Below are 16,378 nucleotides of genomic sequence, written 5' to 3' on the forward strand. Positions count from 1 at the left end.
CTCAATAGTAATGTTTTAACCCTTGTGAGTTCATCAATTGAGTCAGTGAGAGAAGGCTCTGATGTTTGTCTGGGTTGTGGCTGGGAGGTTGTCTCCAATTCGTTACTAGACTCAGCAGAGGGTGAGTCCAATGCTGGCAAATGCTGGCAGCTTCTGCGAATGGCCCCTTACTGGGGCCTTCTTTGGCTTAATTGGCTGCTCACCTCCATGAAACAGGCCAAACATGTTTTTGTATTTGTTACCTGCTACCTAGGAAACTGCCCAAGAAGTATACAGGATCAGAGGGCCATCCTGACGTGTAACTATCTGGATTTCTTCACCTGCAAAACTGATGTTGCCTTCTTGATAAAATTCCACCCAAAATGTGTGAATCCTTGTCATACTGTTTATACTAAACTGAGTTTTAAACCCCTTAGCCCTGATCATCACCATCACCAGATGATACATTCATCGGTACATTGCTCCAGGTGACCCTTCTAGAAGAGGGCAAGTCCTCTGTGGAGTCTTACAACCCACGCTCAGCAGCTCAATCAGCTCTTTGAGGGACGTGTAGTGACAGAAGAGTGCAGAGACCAACAAGCCACAATAAATCTTCCAACCCGTTCCTAAGTGAAACATGTGTTAGTATTTAAGAAATATACGACAAGTAGAGCAAGAATACACTGGGAAGCGTTTAGATGTGTTTTTTTTTCTCTGCACACATAAAATGCAAAGTGAATAAATTACAAATGATGTTAAAATGTTTACATATTTGCATTCAACCTTAAAGTCAGCTTTAGACAATTGCTTCTGTGTAACCTCCACATAAATGTTTCACGTCTTAGAGATACCCATGACAAAATTGGTAACCACTGTTTCAAAATAACCAATTTAAATTTTTGCTCCATCTGTGCTTTGATTTGTATCTCTCAATGTTCATTGGCTGAGATTAGTTAAAATCTTTGTTTTGATTCTTCCGAGAAAAGCTTTTCTTTCTTTGTAATTCAGGTACATCCATGGACAGACTCTTACCCCAGAGGTCAAAGGGGCTGCAAGACAAAGTGTTCACATGATCTCAGTGCCACTTCCAGAGTCGCTGACTCTGTTGCCAGAGCAGCAGAGAAACTCCTGGTTATTTTTGACTGCACTGGCCAGCACAGAAGAGCAAGTGAAGGCGTGTTTTATGGAAGGACAAAGCCTTATCCAATTAGATCAACTGTACTCTTCGCATGCAGCAGCATGGGCTGCAGTATGGAAGCAGAGCTGTATCAGTGCTAAAGGCTGCAGAAAGTTAAACAAGGCTCTGTATGGGTGTCTATATTACCTGCTCAGTGCTCTTCCCCCTCTGACATCTACTGACTTCCACTATGTAGGATTAAGTCCTGGAGGTCTCTCCAATGGGGGTAAAGGAGAAGATTACCATGGCCACATTTTATGGGATCAGGTAGGAGCTATTAGACATGAGACTCCAATCATATGGCTGTACTTCGTACATTTGAAGAATTTTGATGGGACTGTTATGGATAAATGTTCTCCTTATTCTATTTGCTGGATGGAATCTGATCCTAATTGATTTAGGATCTTAAATACTCTTCGCACTTCAGCTGAGGAGCCCATTAGTGGGTGGGATATAAAGACATGTGGTAGTCCTCAATACTTGCAGAATATAGTGTGTCCGGAACTTCAGGGCTGAATGCAAGTTTAAAAAAAACAAAAATCAATTTTAAGTGACTACTTATAATTTAAAAGGTTCTGCTCAGTAACATAGCATCTCAAGAGTCTATTATTTCAAATGACAGGGAACATGAGAGAACACTATGTTGTTGGAGTTAATGACGGTGAGATAAAAAGTATCAGGTCCCAAGGTGCTATTTGAAGAATATCAGGAGAATTCAGCTTGATATCCTGGCCAATGATTATCTCATAACACCACTGAAACAGACAAACTAGTCATTTTGTCTCACTGCTGTGTGTGGAATTCACTGTATACAAATGATCACTGCATTTGCCTTTAAAATAATAGTGATGACACTTGAAAAGTATTATATAAATGCAGTTTCCTTTTTTTTATTAGAGTACAACATTTAAAAGGCATCTGGATGGGTACATGAATAGGAAGGATTTAGAGGGCTATGGACCAAATGCTGGCGAGTGAGACTAGATCAGTTTAGGATATCTGGTCAACACAGATGAGTTGGACCAAAGGGTCTGTTTCCATATCATGTAATGCAATGGCTTTATCTGTTGACAGGACTGTGATGAATGTGGTTTGGCTCCTGGAGGGCTTGTAAATCGGGGAAAGCTTTCAAAAACAAAAATGAATCTCTTTGAATAAAACACCGTTTAGACTGCTGTAATCATGGCCCTCTGTGAAAAATGATGGTGTCTGTACTTGAAGCACATCAGATGTGGGACTTTATGACTTAGACTTGGCCTTTTTTGGGTCCATTTTACCTGTGCCTGTTGTTTATGCCCAGTGTGTGCTTCTCCATTTTTGTTTGAAAAATGTAGTTCGTAAAACCTTAGTAAGATGAAACTATATGGTCTTAGATTACATGTGTATACAAGCAAAAACAGAAATTGCTGGGAAAACACTGGGAAAGCATCTATGGAGAGAAAGCAGAGCTAATGTTTTGGGCCTAGTGACCTTTCTTTGGAAACGTTAACTCTACTTTCTTCCCACCAATGCTGCCAGAACTGCTGGGTTTTCCCAATAATTTTTGTTTTTGTTCCTGATTTCCAGCATTCACTGTTCTTTGGTTTATTTTGACAAGTGTCTAGACCTCTGCTGAGCACTCTGCATCAAAGAGCTTACAGACTAATATGTTTGAACTGTTCATTAATTTTGCAAAATAGACTTCTACCTGTCTTTGATGATATGACTTTAATGTCTAAATCATCAGAAGTGTACATATCTTTCTTTTTTAAAACTTATGTGAATACACTTTGCTTGAAATTACAACTTTATTGTGACACTGATGTCTGTAGAAATTGCTGACTAGTACGAGCGTGACTAATATGACATTGCTTTCGCTACATGATGTAATTTTAGTCAGAAACAGTTTGCATCATTAAATAATAGTGTTCAAATATTGAGATCACATGACTAACAAAAATATTTATTGTTCACTTTTCATTCAGTTGCACCTAACAAGTGCTAGGCAATGACGATCACCAACAAGATAGAAATTAACCATCTCCCCTTGACATTCAAAGCATGACCATCAATAACAGGACCATCCATATAAACTCTGTAGCTCACAGTAAGAACTTGCCTCTTGACTCCCCAAGCACAAATTAGGATTGTGAAGGAATTTCCCCGCCACTTATGATTGCTGTCATCCAGGACCAAGTAGATCACTTGATCAGTACTCCATCAACCACTTTAAACCTTCACTCCTTTCACCCCTGGTTCAGTAGATACTTTTGTTTGTGTACTACTTACAAGATGCATTGAAGCAGCTCACTAAAATTTCCATTGATGGTACCTTCCAAAACCAGATCCTCTACTTCTTTAGGAACAAGGGCAGCAGGTATGTGAGAATACCAGCATTTGGAATACTTTTTCCAAGTCACAAACCATCTGACTTGTATTTCAGTTCCTCACTCAGTTACTGGGTCAAAATCCTGGAATATCGTTATTAACAGCATTGTGGATATACATTGTGGATACAGGATTTCCTGCAGCAGTTCAGGAAGGCTAGCTGCTCACTGACACCTTCTCGAAGGAAATTGAGAATGGACAATAAATGCTGGCCTTACATTGATGCTCACAACACATGAACGAATATATTAAAAAATATAATTAGCAAGGCCACACCTCAATTCTTAATTAGCTGTGCACTCAGTGGTTAATGTTTTGGAGGAAAGAAGTGACATCAGTGTTATCCAAGTCCTTTCTGTAAAGTAAAAGAAAAATCCAGAAAAAAATCAACCTTCCTTGTTTTTACTTGGGGTGAGATCAGTTAACATGGACATGGACTAGAGATCAAACCTCAGTCTCATACCATGTTGATGGTACATTAAACCACAACAGTTAGAGAGCTCAGTTGCTATTTTTGCCGATTCTAAAATGCCCATCACAATTTCTGATCCATGTCAGGATGTCATCATCAACTTCCAGTCTGTTAATTAACTTAATAGTTCTGCGATCTAGTTATTAGCTGCCAGGATCCCTTTAAGATATTTGGCATTGTTTGTTTCAGGAAACCTGGATGTTTCCAAGTATACTTGTATTCTATCCAGAGCTGGCACGCATCCTCCTGAAGAATCGTGTTCAAACACTTCCTGCTGCAAAGATCATTGCGGGACAACAAGGATATAGGGTAAGCAAGTAGCAACAGGACAGTAAGTTTCTTTTCACATTGTGGGCTTACTGTCCCATACCTGCTTTTTTCCCCTTGTCTTTTCTTCTCTTTGAATATTTTGGTCCTGATATTGAAAAGGTTCCATGAGTGCCTGCCATGCTTTTATTCTCAGGAGAGTAAAATGATAGTTCTTTTCCTGACATTGAGCTGAGCAGCTGGCATTTGCCCAGGTGTGCACGTTCCAGTAACTTCGCAGAGGAAGGTCAGACAAAGTTCTTTACAAACGTGTTTTGCTGCACTTGATTTTCCATTGTCCATTAAACCCGAGTGATACAAGGCATCTGACCATAAATCCAGGAAAGTCTCACCTGATAAATAACTGTCAAAACAATAGGGTACTTTTCCATATTTTCGGAGAAAAATTTATCCAGCCAGAAGTGAATGACAACCACTGTGGTTATGTTTGACTAAGTAAACGTCAGTGGTTTATTTCATTTGGTGTAAAAGGATTTGGTACAATGTTATAGTTGAACCTGATACTTTCTGGCCTTTTATATACATGCAGGGGTAAATAGAATGAAGTTTCTTCCATTCTGTCTGTAAAAAAAAATATAGTCTATTAGATCAGTGTGACATTTATTATGTTAGCTGATATTCCCTGATGGTAGATAGTGCAGACCACAGTAACGTGTGAATAGGCTTTCATATTACCTAAGTTGTGTAATATGGAAGGCACCGAAAATGAAATGATTTAAAGTGTGTAAAAAAGTAAATAAATTAAACAGCAGTATGGTCCAAGTTCTTTTGTGAAAATGATTTGTTGAGGAGATTCCTTTGTTTGTAATGTTTGATAAAAGAAAATAATCTTCTATACCACCAACACAACACTATTCTCAGCGCTACTTGTTCTACGCTATGATCACATCTTAGCTAATTTATAAAAATTAAGATTGAGATATATGGTACCAGATGGCAGTAATTGCTTCCTGTTGTGTACATTAAATGTGCAGGAGCTGACACTATTACAGATGAGCCATACTATCGGACAGAAGTTAAACATTCACTTGTGCATGGTGTATATCATACTTATTTTAGAAATCAAAATGCTGTACTTAATTCTAAATAGCTTCTTTTGTTATCAATATTTGGAGTTACAGCTCCTGATAATTACACCGCACTTCATAGTTTGCTAGTAATGTTGATATCTGCTTTACTTGCATAAATGGGCACTGTGTGCGAAGTTTAATATCTCTTGTTTCATAAGGGTGCCAAATACCCATGGGAGAGTGCTGTGACTGGATTTGAGGTCTGTGACGAAGTTGTTTATGGACTAAAAGAAATTCACATCAGTGGTGACATCTCATTTGCATTTCAGCAGTATTTTTACATCACCCAGGTGAGCACTGTTTCTGCAGGATTCCTTATATAGTTACTAATGTTATTATTGCTCCGGTTTTGACCTCAGGAGATGAGAAGAAAAATGTCACCTGTTATATGATGCTTCAGTAATTTCTTGCTCAAACCTGTTTATTCATTGCAGTCTTTCTTTTTGAATTTTTTTTTCTGTATCACTGTGGAAAGTTGTTGCTCTGAACTTCGATTTTATTCTTCATAAACAGTAAATGTACTATCTTATACGGTCTTCCTCTTCCCTATATCCTAATGTTGAGGTCAAGACTGATCATACTACCTCTAGTTCATTATTTCCTTGGGTCACAAAACTTTGGAACTCATTATCTCCCTTTAAAAATCCAAATTTTGTGATATCTAATTATAACTCTTGTTTCAACCTTGCTGGTGTTTTGTCTTTGACAGTTTTCTATCCTCAGACTTCAACTTCTCAAGCTCCATTATGCTTGTTGAAGAAGAAAGCACATCTGTCGCTTTGAGAAAGGAATTTAGTTCTGTGCATGTGGTGAATTTGAAGATTATAGATTGGGAGATTAGAAGCATTACTGTGTGCAATCTGGAAATGCTAGCATTCAAGGCGAGTGAAAGGATTGAATTTTGAGCACATTTAAGTGTGAATATGGGAGAACTGAACAGAGTGCATTTGGGCTTTTGAGACAATGATCTTATAGAACATAGAACATTACAGCGCAGTACAGGCCCTTCGGCCCTCGATGTTGCGCCAACCTGTGAAACCAATCTGAAGCCCATCTAACCTAAACTATTCCATTATCATCCATATGTTTATCCAATGACCATTTAAATGCCCTTAAAGTTGGCGAGTCTACTAGTTTTGCAGGCAGGGCATTCCACGCCCTTACTACTCTCTGAGTAAAGAACCTACCTCTGACATCTGTCCTATATCTATCACCCCTCAATTTAAAGCTATGTCCCCTCGTGCTAGCCACCACCATCCGAGGAAAAAGGCTCCCACTGTCCACCCTATCTAATCCTCTGATCATCTTGTATGTCTCTATTAAGTCACCTCTTAACCTTCTCCTCTCTAACGAAAACAGCCTCAAGTCCCTCAGCCTTTCCTCATAAGACCTTCCCTCCATACCAGGCAACATCCTGGTAAATCTCCTCTGCACTCTTTCCAATGCTTCCACATCCTTCCGATAATGCGGTAGAGACGTATAATGAATTATTTCATAAACTGGCTTTTACTTTTGTAAATGTTGGTAATATGCAGGAAACTTGCATGGTTGCAATTTGAAAATGCTAAAACTGAAGTAGCTAGGTACTGTTTTCCTTACAAACCCACTTCATCCAGATCTCACGTTTATTCTTTCTGGGACGTCCTGCTCACTACTCACTGCATTCTCCCCTCCACCCCACCCCACCCCACCCCGATCCTTTACATTAAGGAGAATAGCATTCTGCTGTTTCCCTTGAACAAAATCAAGTAGGGATGTAACTCTCAGTCTGTTTTCTAAAGATAGAACATTTAGGTCCTTGCAAGTTTCTCTTTCTATTTTCAGTCATTTCTTGGATGTTTGTTTTAATCTCATGATTTACTTTTGGTTTTAGGACCTGGAGTTTTTCCAGAAGGATGGGGGTTGGTATGTGGTCAACAGCATAGCTGAGTTTTGGAGCAGTCGAGTTACTTGGAACACGTTGGAGGAGTGTTATGACATTAAAGGTAACAGATATGAAATCAAGCAAAATGCCAGGTCATGTGACTATTTCAGATTTTCCAATCTCAGAAAATATTATAAGGGCAAAGGTCCAGTTAGATGCTGAAGGTGTGAGGTACATTTAGAATTTGCTGGAGAATAAAGAATTCCCTAAATTTGAAATTTTTGAGTTGAGACAATATCGGATGTGATCTGTCTCGCTAAGACTCCTAAATGCATCATTTTTATTGACTAATTTGTTCAGAGCTTGTTTATATGCTGAAAGATCTTCCTCGGTGATAGATTCCACATTTGAGAATATTTCTTATGCTGTTCATCTGTTAATTGTGCGAGAGGTTTTTAGTATATTTGTTCTGTAACCTCAATGGGATTGTCTACAAGTAATATGATGACCAATAGGCTGACTGGGATGGAGGGCATAACAAAGAGACCTAGGGGTGCAGATGCATAGTTCCTTGAAAGTCACAAGTAGACAGGGTGGTGAAGAAGGTGTTTGGTACACTTGCCTTTATTGGTCAGTGTGTTGAGTATAGGAGTTGGGACATCATGTTGCAACTGTACAGGACATTGGTAAGGCCACTTCTAGAATATTGCATTAAATTGTGGTCTCCCTGCTATAGGAATGATGCTGTAAGATTTACAAGATTGTTGCCGGGATTGGATGGTTTGAGCTATAGGGAGAGGCTGGGGCCTTTTTTCTCTGGAGCTACAGAGACTGAGGGATGTCATTTATAGAGGTTTATAAAATCATCAGGGGCATGGATAGGGTGAACAGCCAAGATCTTTTTTCCTAGGGTAGGGGAGTCCAAATTAGGGCATAGGTTTAAGATGAGAGGGGACCTGAGGGGCAACATTTTCACGCAGAGGGTGGTGTGTGTATGGAATGAGCTGTCAGAGGAAGTGGTGGAAGTGGGTACAATTACAATCTTTAAAAGGGTTTAGAGGAATACGGGTCAAATGCTGGAAAATGGGACTAGATCAGTTTAGGAAATCTGGTCAGCGTGGACGAGTTGGACTAATGGGTCTATTTCTGTGCTGTATAACTCTGACTATATGACTCCTTAAAGGTGAATTCTCTTAAACTCAAAGCACACACAAAATAATAGAGATCCCTTTCCCTCTGTCTTTTTATTATTGAAATCTAAAGCCTTTATCTGCTCATGCACTCTTAAGTGATATGCTTGGTCCCTTCCTGCCATGCTCGAATTATTAATGCCTTTATTGTGAGCCTGCCCTCTTGTCTTGTCCTCTCCCTTTAATTTATTATACTCTCCCTTGTTTGATCCGTCACCTCACTATTTAATTTAAAGCCCTCTCCGTCACCCTAGATGTATGACTTACCAGGACACTGGATCCAGTGAAGATTGTGCCAGTGGTACGGCTCCCATTTTCATTAGTACTCGTGCCAGTGCTCCTTGCATCAAGACTAATTATTCCACGCCAATCTTTGAGCCATGCTGTCTTGAATTTTATTTACACATCACCTATTTGCATGTCACTTGGGTAATATTCCGGAGAAATTTACGTTTGATTTCATCTGCTCTTTAACCTCTAGCAGCTAATATTCCCGTAACAGTACTTCTTTTCTCGTGCTATCCATTGTCATTGTCATCTATGTAAAACACCACAACTAGATCTTTGCCTTCCGACTGCAAGTTAAAGGCTTCCTATTGCTGCAGTGCCACGGTCAGTTTGCACATCCACTTTGCAGCCTCTACTTTGATCTATACAAACCGCAAGAACCTCATACCTTTTGCAAAAGCTGAGACTCTTCTACTTCTGCCTTCTTGACCTCCATACATGTCTGATTCATTGTAAGACCTCCCTCTCCCGGACATTTCATCAGTCAGTGGTGGAAGTGATGAGTTAGTTAACATTTAAAAACCCACTCCACAGTTAGTGTAAAAAAGGGAAAACTACAGCTATTGTGTTAATAAAATGAAGTGCCTTAATACTGGAAATAAAACTGTTTCCACATTTTAGTCATCTGTAACCAAGTACTTTATGTGAGGTAGAATGCAGAAAGTATTTTAGTTTTCTTTCTATTAAGATTTTAATGGATAATACATGGGATGTGGGACTAAGTATGACTCTTAATTCAAAGAATTAGCATGACACAATGGGCTCCTTCTGTGCTGTACATTTCTATAATTCTCTGAACCTCTGAAGAACATTCCTGCTGCAACTTTTTGACCTTTCTCATTAACGGCAGCTATTTTCATGGCCTCTGAATGCTATCAATTGATTGTCATATTGTACTGAATTTATTCAGTCCTTCTGTATGAGTCCTTGTCCAAATTGGGCTGCAATTAGGAAGAATTGCTTTTCTGAAAAACAGATCTGTTTGGAATAAAATATCAAGCAAGGTAATAAAGACAAATGTGACAGAAAATAAAATCAGATGTTATAATGGGCAAATTAATGTATGAATGGAATGAGCTTTAAAGAACCAAGTGGTCATTTCTCATTTCTTGCATAATTGGTAACTGATTTAAATTAAGGACATTGTGTGAAAAATATCCAGTGAAGATGGAACCCATCTGTTGGTTACTCACTGATTATTTCACTGCATGTAATTTCTTCAAGGAATAATGCCACCTGACGAATATCAATCTGATGTTACCAATTCTGCCTACACTGCTGTGGTGGCCAAGTACAGGTGAGGATGGGACAGGGGAGGTGGAATTTCATTTTCCCATTTTTCTACCATTACTAGTATTGAGGAAGAAGAGGTAAAATTATGGCACTAACTATTATAAAAATACAAGACAAAAAATAAACTGAAATAAAAATGTAGGTGGAAATACTCAGCAGGTTTGGCAGCATCTGTGGAGAGAGAAACAGAAATATCTTTTCATGGATAGTTAGAACTGCTGATGCTGGAGTCTGAGATAACACCGTGTGGAGCTGGAGGAACACAGCAGACCAGGCAGCATCAGAGGAAAGGAAAGCCTACGTTTCGGGTCAGGACCCTTCTTCAGAAAAATTCTTCATTTTTCTGAAGAAGGGTCCCGACCCGAAACATCAGCTTTCCTGTTCCTCCAGTTCCACACTGTGTTATCTCAATATCTTTTCATGTACGTGCCTTTCAATGAAACATTGATCTGCTGAGTATTTCCAGCATTTACTGTTTTTAGTCATATCTCCAGTTTTCATTGTGTTTTAGTTTTATAAATGATGAACTTGCTTTGTTACTCAGCCTCAGAGTGAAACACAGGAAGAAAAATGAAGATTGCTTGAAAAATGCTTATGGAGTATTTTCTTTGTGTGTTTTTTGATGCACTTTTAGTTTAGACATTTGAAATGAATATAACTTGTTTATGTGCATCACAAAGCTTTCTCCACTCTGTCCCAAACTCAGAAAAATGACTTTCCAAAAGCATCGATATGATATTTGCCAAATCTAAGCTGCTGTTTGTGTGGTTCAGGAACGTCATTTTTGTGTTATCTCCAACTGAATTGGAACTGCACAAACTTGCTCCATTTAAACCTTTAAATTAGCAGCGAAAGAATCCTTCAGTATGAATTGAATTTGAACCTAGGTAGGAGAAGTGAAACTCTGGTGAGCAAATTTGTTATTCTGTCCATTTCCAATCTTCTAGAGGTGTCCCAGGATGTAGACATCCACTGCTGGAGTTCTTCAGGATAGAACCTTGGGACATAACTTAGGTCTAACAGCTGCTTCATCAATGACTTTCCCTACATCATAAAGTCACGTGGGGATGTCCATTGATGATATCAGAGATTCCAGTTCAATTCACAATTCCTCAGATACTTAAGCAGTACACACTAATATACAACAAGACTTGGACAACAGCTTGTGCTGATAGATAGCAAGTGACACTTTTACCATATAAGTGTTAGGCAATGGCTATTTCTAATAAGAGAAAACCTAGCTACTCTTAACACTCTGGTACCAAATTCCTACCATCATTTAGTGCTGTATTCTTTAGAGAGCAGTTTATTGCTTGACTTCCAAAACCTGTCCATCACCTACAAGTCTGAAGTCATGAGTGTGATGGAGCATTCTCTACCTTCCTGCACGGATGTAATTTTAACAACACACAAGAAGTTTGATACAATCCAGGATGAAGCATTCTTCTTGACTTGCATCCTAGCCACTAGTTTAAACACATCCACTCCTCTATCATTATGGCTGAAATGTGTGCAGTGTGACAGAAGGTATTGCAGTAAGTTACCCAAGCACCTTCCAAACCTGTAATCTCAACTACTTAGAAGAACAAGAGCAGCAGGCATGTGAGAACAGCACCACCACCATCACCCTCCAAGCCTTACACTACCCCAACATTGATGCATATTGCTCTATCTTGAGATTTCAACCAGAGTTGCTACTTGCAGATTGACACATTGGTCTGGTATATCACAGTTTATGTGTGCTGCTTGCTTCTCATCACTAAGTAAAGCTTATCAACTCCTTATGTGGTGTAAAACTTTTATTTACGTCTGTACATAGTAGGTTATCAAATGTGTAATGTCTTGGACCTCACCAATTCCACACTGCTGTCTTCTTTCTTACTGATGTCAGTCATGTCATCAGTTACACCTTCATAATTATGTGAATCTCATTGTACCACATTTGCCACTCTTAACTACTTTGTCATTCCTGGCTCAGGGAAGCTCCCTGCATAACAGCAATGATTGGCTGTAGCACCTCGGGTAAAAGAGTGCAGAAGTCAGCTGGCTTCCCATGTTTGAATACCATCCAGTGATTCTTACATTCAGACATCAGTAGAGTAGAAATCTGAAGTGAGAAATACGTATTGCAGTAGGTTTTGTTGGCCAAGAACATCAGAATATTGATGCATTATGCCACTAATGGCAAAATATGGATATGTATATTTAATTCGCAGTGTACCTATTCTTGTACAATTTGAGGAGGAGACAACTGCTTTTTATTTTGATTTAATGAGGTTGTTTAAAGTATATAGCTGGACCACCCTTGCAGGAAATAACCTCATTGCAGGGTTTAAAGAGTGCTTACTTCTGAGTAGTACAATAAAAGAAAACTTATCTATGGTGCTTTTAATGTAATGAAACATCCCAAGGCATTTAACAGGAGCATGAAAAAAACCAGTTGCATACCACAGAGCCACATAAGCCTATATTAGGTCATTTGACCAAAAACTTGATCAAGGAGGTTTTAAGAAGTTTCTTCAAGGTGGAACGTGACATTGAGAGTCAGAGAGCTGTACAGCAACACTTCCAGAACTTGGGCCTCGGCAACTGAAGACATGGCTACCAGTGAAGCAGTTATGATGGTGAATGTGCAAGAGACCAGAATCAGAGGAATGCAAATTACATGGAGAGTTTGGGGGTTGGATGAAATTACAGAGATGTTTTTGGGTTGGGGCAGGGTCATGGAGGTATTTGGTACAAAGACTCAAATTTTAAAATTTAAGGTTTAGCCTTACCTGGAGTCATTGTAGCGCATCGGTGTTTGGGGAACGTGACTGTGACTTAAGATGTAGTTGATATTATAGACTATTCTTTCATTTGCCACATTGTATTACACATAAAATTTACCACTAATCTTCAATTAATTCAGTAGATTTAAATTATTTTTCCAGCCTCCAGTTTGCAACAGAATTGGGATCACGTTTAAAAGTTACAGTTCCATCAAAATGGATGAAAATAGCTGAGAAAATCAAAGTGCCATTTGACCCTTTGAAGCAGTATCATCCTGAGTTTGATGGATACAAGTCAGGTGCGAAAGAATTTACTTCAGACTTCCTACTATATTCTTCTTCTCCAACAACCCTCCCCTGTCTTCCTGCCACCTGATTTTGTTTTATCAGAATTCCCTCTATGGTTTCTCATTTTCTTTTGGCTGATGGTTTGACACAGCCCAGGCTGAAGAAGTTGCCAAGGCAGGGAAGGATCCTCTCCAAAAACTTTCCAGGTATTGGGGGCATTTGTGGGTCCTGATCCTACATAGGTGCTCCTCCACGTGAATATTTCTGGCCGTTCTAGCTTCATGGTTCCATGATTGCAGCATTGATGGCTGCCTCCAATGCCCCTCTTCACTTCAGTGTGTTGCTAGGTTCTCCATATTGCCCAGGATTAACATGCCTTCTTTGAAGTAGCATTGAAACACAGAATTTACTGGCTAATTATCCTTTTAACATATTTCAACTGGCTCTCCACCATGGACTGGTACACAGCTACTGCCATAGGGAGACCCTTTTTAGGAAAGTATGGAGGTGGAAGACATTGGTGAGCAATTCTGACATTCCACTGTCCAGGTTTCCCCTACTTTTGGAAAAAAAAGCTACGTCCTTGGTGCTGGGATCATTCCTACATCCAAGCTGTGATATTGATAGGGTAAGATAGATAATCTCTCCCCACTTGTGGAAATCTAGAACAAGGAGCTACAGTTTAAAAATAATTAAGGTGGCAATCAGGAGTAATTTCTTCTCAGAGGGTTGTTAATCTTGGAATTCACTACCCCAAAAAACAGTGGTGGCTGTATCTTTGAATATATTCACCACTGAATTAGACAGATTTTTGATCCTAAGGAAGTCAAAGGTTATGCAAGGCAGGAAAGTGGAGTTAAGGTCATCAAGCCGATCAGCCGTGACCTTGTTGAAGTGTCTGAGTAGGATGAGGTGCCAAATAGCCTATCCCCTACTCCTATTTCTTGTATTCCTTAAGTTTCTTGACATCTTTCTGTTTTATCTTCTGAGGCAGTGTAGTTGATTTCAGTGCTTCATAAGACCATATGAGGAACGATGAAATGTAGTCTGTTTGGCCCATCGTGTCCACTCCAGCGTTCAATGAAATTATGACTGATATGATAATCATCATAGAATCCCTACAGTGTGGAAGCAGGCCCTTTGGTCCAACAAGTCCATACCGACCCTCAGAACATCCCACTGAGACCCATCCCCCTATAATCCTCCTCAAATCCGCTTCATTGCCTTATCCTCATAAATCTTGATTCCCTTAATGATTAGAAATCTGTCTATCTCCACCTTAAAAATATAAGAAAATAATCAGTTAGGATTTCCACTCTTGATCGCAAACCAATAAACCCTACTGGAATATCTATTTGTATTGATATTGTTGAGTGAAGCTGTAATGTTAAGCCCATTTGAACAATGTTCACTTGGGCAAGCCATTACTGTTGTTTATATCCAAGAAAAGGAAGATAAAAAGTTGGTCAGAATTTAAAAATGATTTATCTTCGAATTTCTCACACTATATGTGCTGCTGAAGGTTTGGTTACAGCTTCTTATGTGCTTAAAAATTATGTTTCTGTGTTCCAGGGATGGTTGTGAAACAAGCTGATGTTGTGCTGCTAGGTTACCCACTCATGTATCCCATGAGTTCTCAGGTGCGGAAGAATGACCTGGTGATGTATGAAGGTGTGACAGCTCAGGATGGACCTGCCATGACCTGGGTTAGTAGAAGATGATGGTTCAACAGGCACAGAATGCTGCTGCTTTAATCACAGTAAAGCAGTAAAACTGTTTTTTAATTAGACAGGGGAATGTCTATGAATGTTATTAACATGGGCTTCCAGGACACATTTGGTAAATTCCTTTACAAGACACATTGGTTAAAGTTGAATCTCATGGGATTTATGGCAATTTACTGTTCTCGTTAGGAAACTGGCAGAGTGGCTGGAGACAGAAAAGGGAGACAGACGTAAAAGACAGATACTTGAAATTGGTAGGATATGATTAGCGATGTGTCTATTAATTGTATTTAATAATGACTTGCATGATGGAATAGCGAGCCACTTGTCTAGGTTTGTGATGACAAATTGGCCCATCCCACACATTTCTAGGCTCAACCTTCAACTTTGGAGGAGTCCGAAATGCACAGTATACCTTTTATCCAGCTGTATCCTTATAGTATAGGACAGGTGGGGGAAGCCAATAGTACAGCCATTTTTACACGTATAACTGCAATATTCTGGTAAATTCATTCATTTACTAAAACACTGAACAGCTCTGAGACATATAAACAGCTTTTTGGTGTGTTAGTGAATGAGTTTGAGTCAGGTAATTGGGTAAAGGAATGGGGACGTGAGGTAATTGCGTTAGCTACCAGTATGACTGGAGTGGGAGAATGGGTGCATATGTTGGTAGAAGGGTTCCGGTCTAGTTGGTTGGGGAGTGTGTAGTTGGGGAAGGTAGGGATTGGGCCGAGGTGGAGGTGGTGGGGGAGGCCAGGTCATTGCCTGGGGTAAAAAGTGAGGTGCTGATTTGGCTCCAGACCAGTGTGGAAGGTTGAAGGTGGTGGTCAGGGAGTTGGGTTGGGTCAAACCAGGTCCAGTGGGATATCCACCGTGGGTTTTGGGGGAAGTTCAGTTTTATAGTTAGCCAGAAGTTAGTGTGTTTTAATATTTCTAACTTTTACTGACTATCTATTCAGATAGGCTCCACAGATAACCCCATCCATAAAGATGGGAAGCCCAGCACATCTGTATAAGGCTGAAAAATTTGTAGCAACCTTCACTCAGAAGTGCTGAGTGGATGGTTCATCTTGGCCCCCTCAGAAGATCTTCAGCATCACAGATGCCAGACGTCAGCCAATTTGATTCACTCCACATGATTCTAAGAAACTGGTTGAAAGCATTGGTTACTGGAAAGATTTTGGACCTTGGTTACGTTCTGGTAATTGTACTGAAGACTTCTGCTCCAGAAATTGCTGCACCCATTGTCAACCTGTTCTAGTACAGCCACTACACTGACATCTACTTGATATTGCATATTACAGCGGGCTGGATCTGAAGTTGGGCCAGGCAAACCAGAAAGAGCTGAGGAGACTGCCAGTTCCGAAGCTGGTTTGGCAGTGCTTCATTGCTTTTTCCAAATATTAAAATCAAAGAATTAAATATAAAACATTCCCCCAGACATCACTTGTCACACCCCCCTTCATCCCCACACACTGTCCATGGCCCATCCATGCCAACACATGTGACTTAATACCCTGCAACCGTCTCCGTGGCCCCTCATATTCCATGTGCCCCTAATACCC

General features: G+C 39.8%; 1 protein-coding gene across 3 annotated transcripts in view; it reads left to right on the forward strand.

Moving 5' to 3' along the window:
- The window catches only part of pgghg (protein-glucosylgalactosylhydroxylysine glucosidase), a 40,028-nt gene that overhangs the window by 11,515 nt on the left and 12,135 nt on the right, over nucleotides 1-16,378 (forward strand). For all 3 annotated transcript variants that reach the window (XM_020528250.2, XM_048607258.1, XM_048607259.1), the window contains exons 4-10: nucleotides 988-1,423; nucleotides 4,185-4,304; nucleotides 5,551-5,682; nucleotides 7,266-7,377; nucleotides 9,959-10,031; nucleotides 12,961-13,097; nucleotides 14,659-14,792. In XM_020528250.2, the coding sequence (XP_020383839.2) occupies nucleotides 988-1,423; nucleotides 4,185-4,304; nucleotides 5,551-5,682; nucleotides 7,266-7,377; nucleotides 9,959-10,031; nucleotides 12,961-13,097; nucleotides 14,659-14,792 (1,144 nt within the window). The remainder of the gene's footprint in view (nucleotides 1-987; nucleotides 1,424-4,184; nucleotides 4,305-5,550; nucleotides 5,683-7,265; nucleotides 7,378-9,958; nucleotides 10,032-12,960; nucleotides 13,098-14,658; nucleotides 14,793-16,378) is intronic.

The sequence above is a fragment of the Rhincodon typus genome, chromosome 17, assembly GCF_021869965.1.
Source record: "Rhincodon typus isolate 14 chromosome 17, sRhiTyp1.1, whole genome shotgun sequence".
Lineage (NCBI taxonomy): Eukaryota > Metazoa > Chordata > Chondrichthyes > Orectolobiformes > Rhincodontidae > Rhincodon > Rhincodon typus.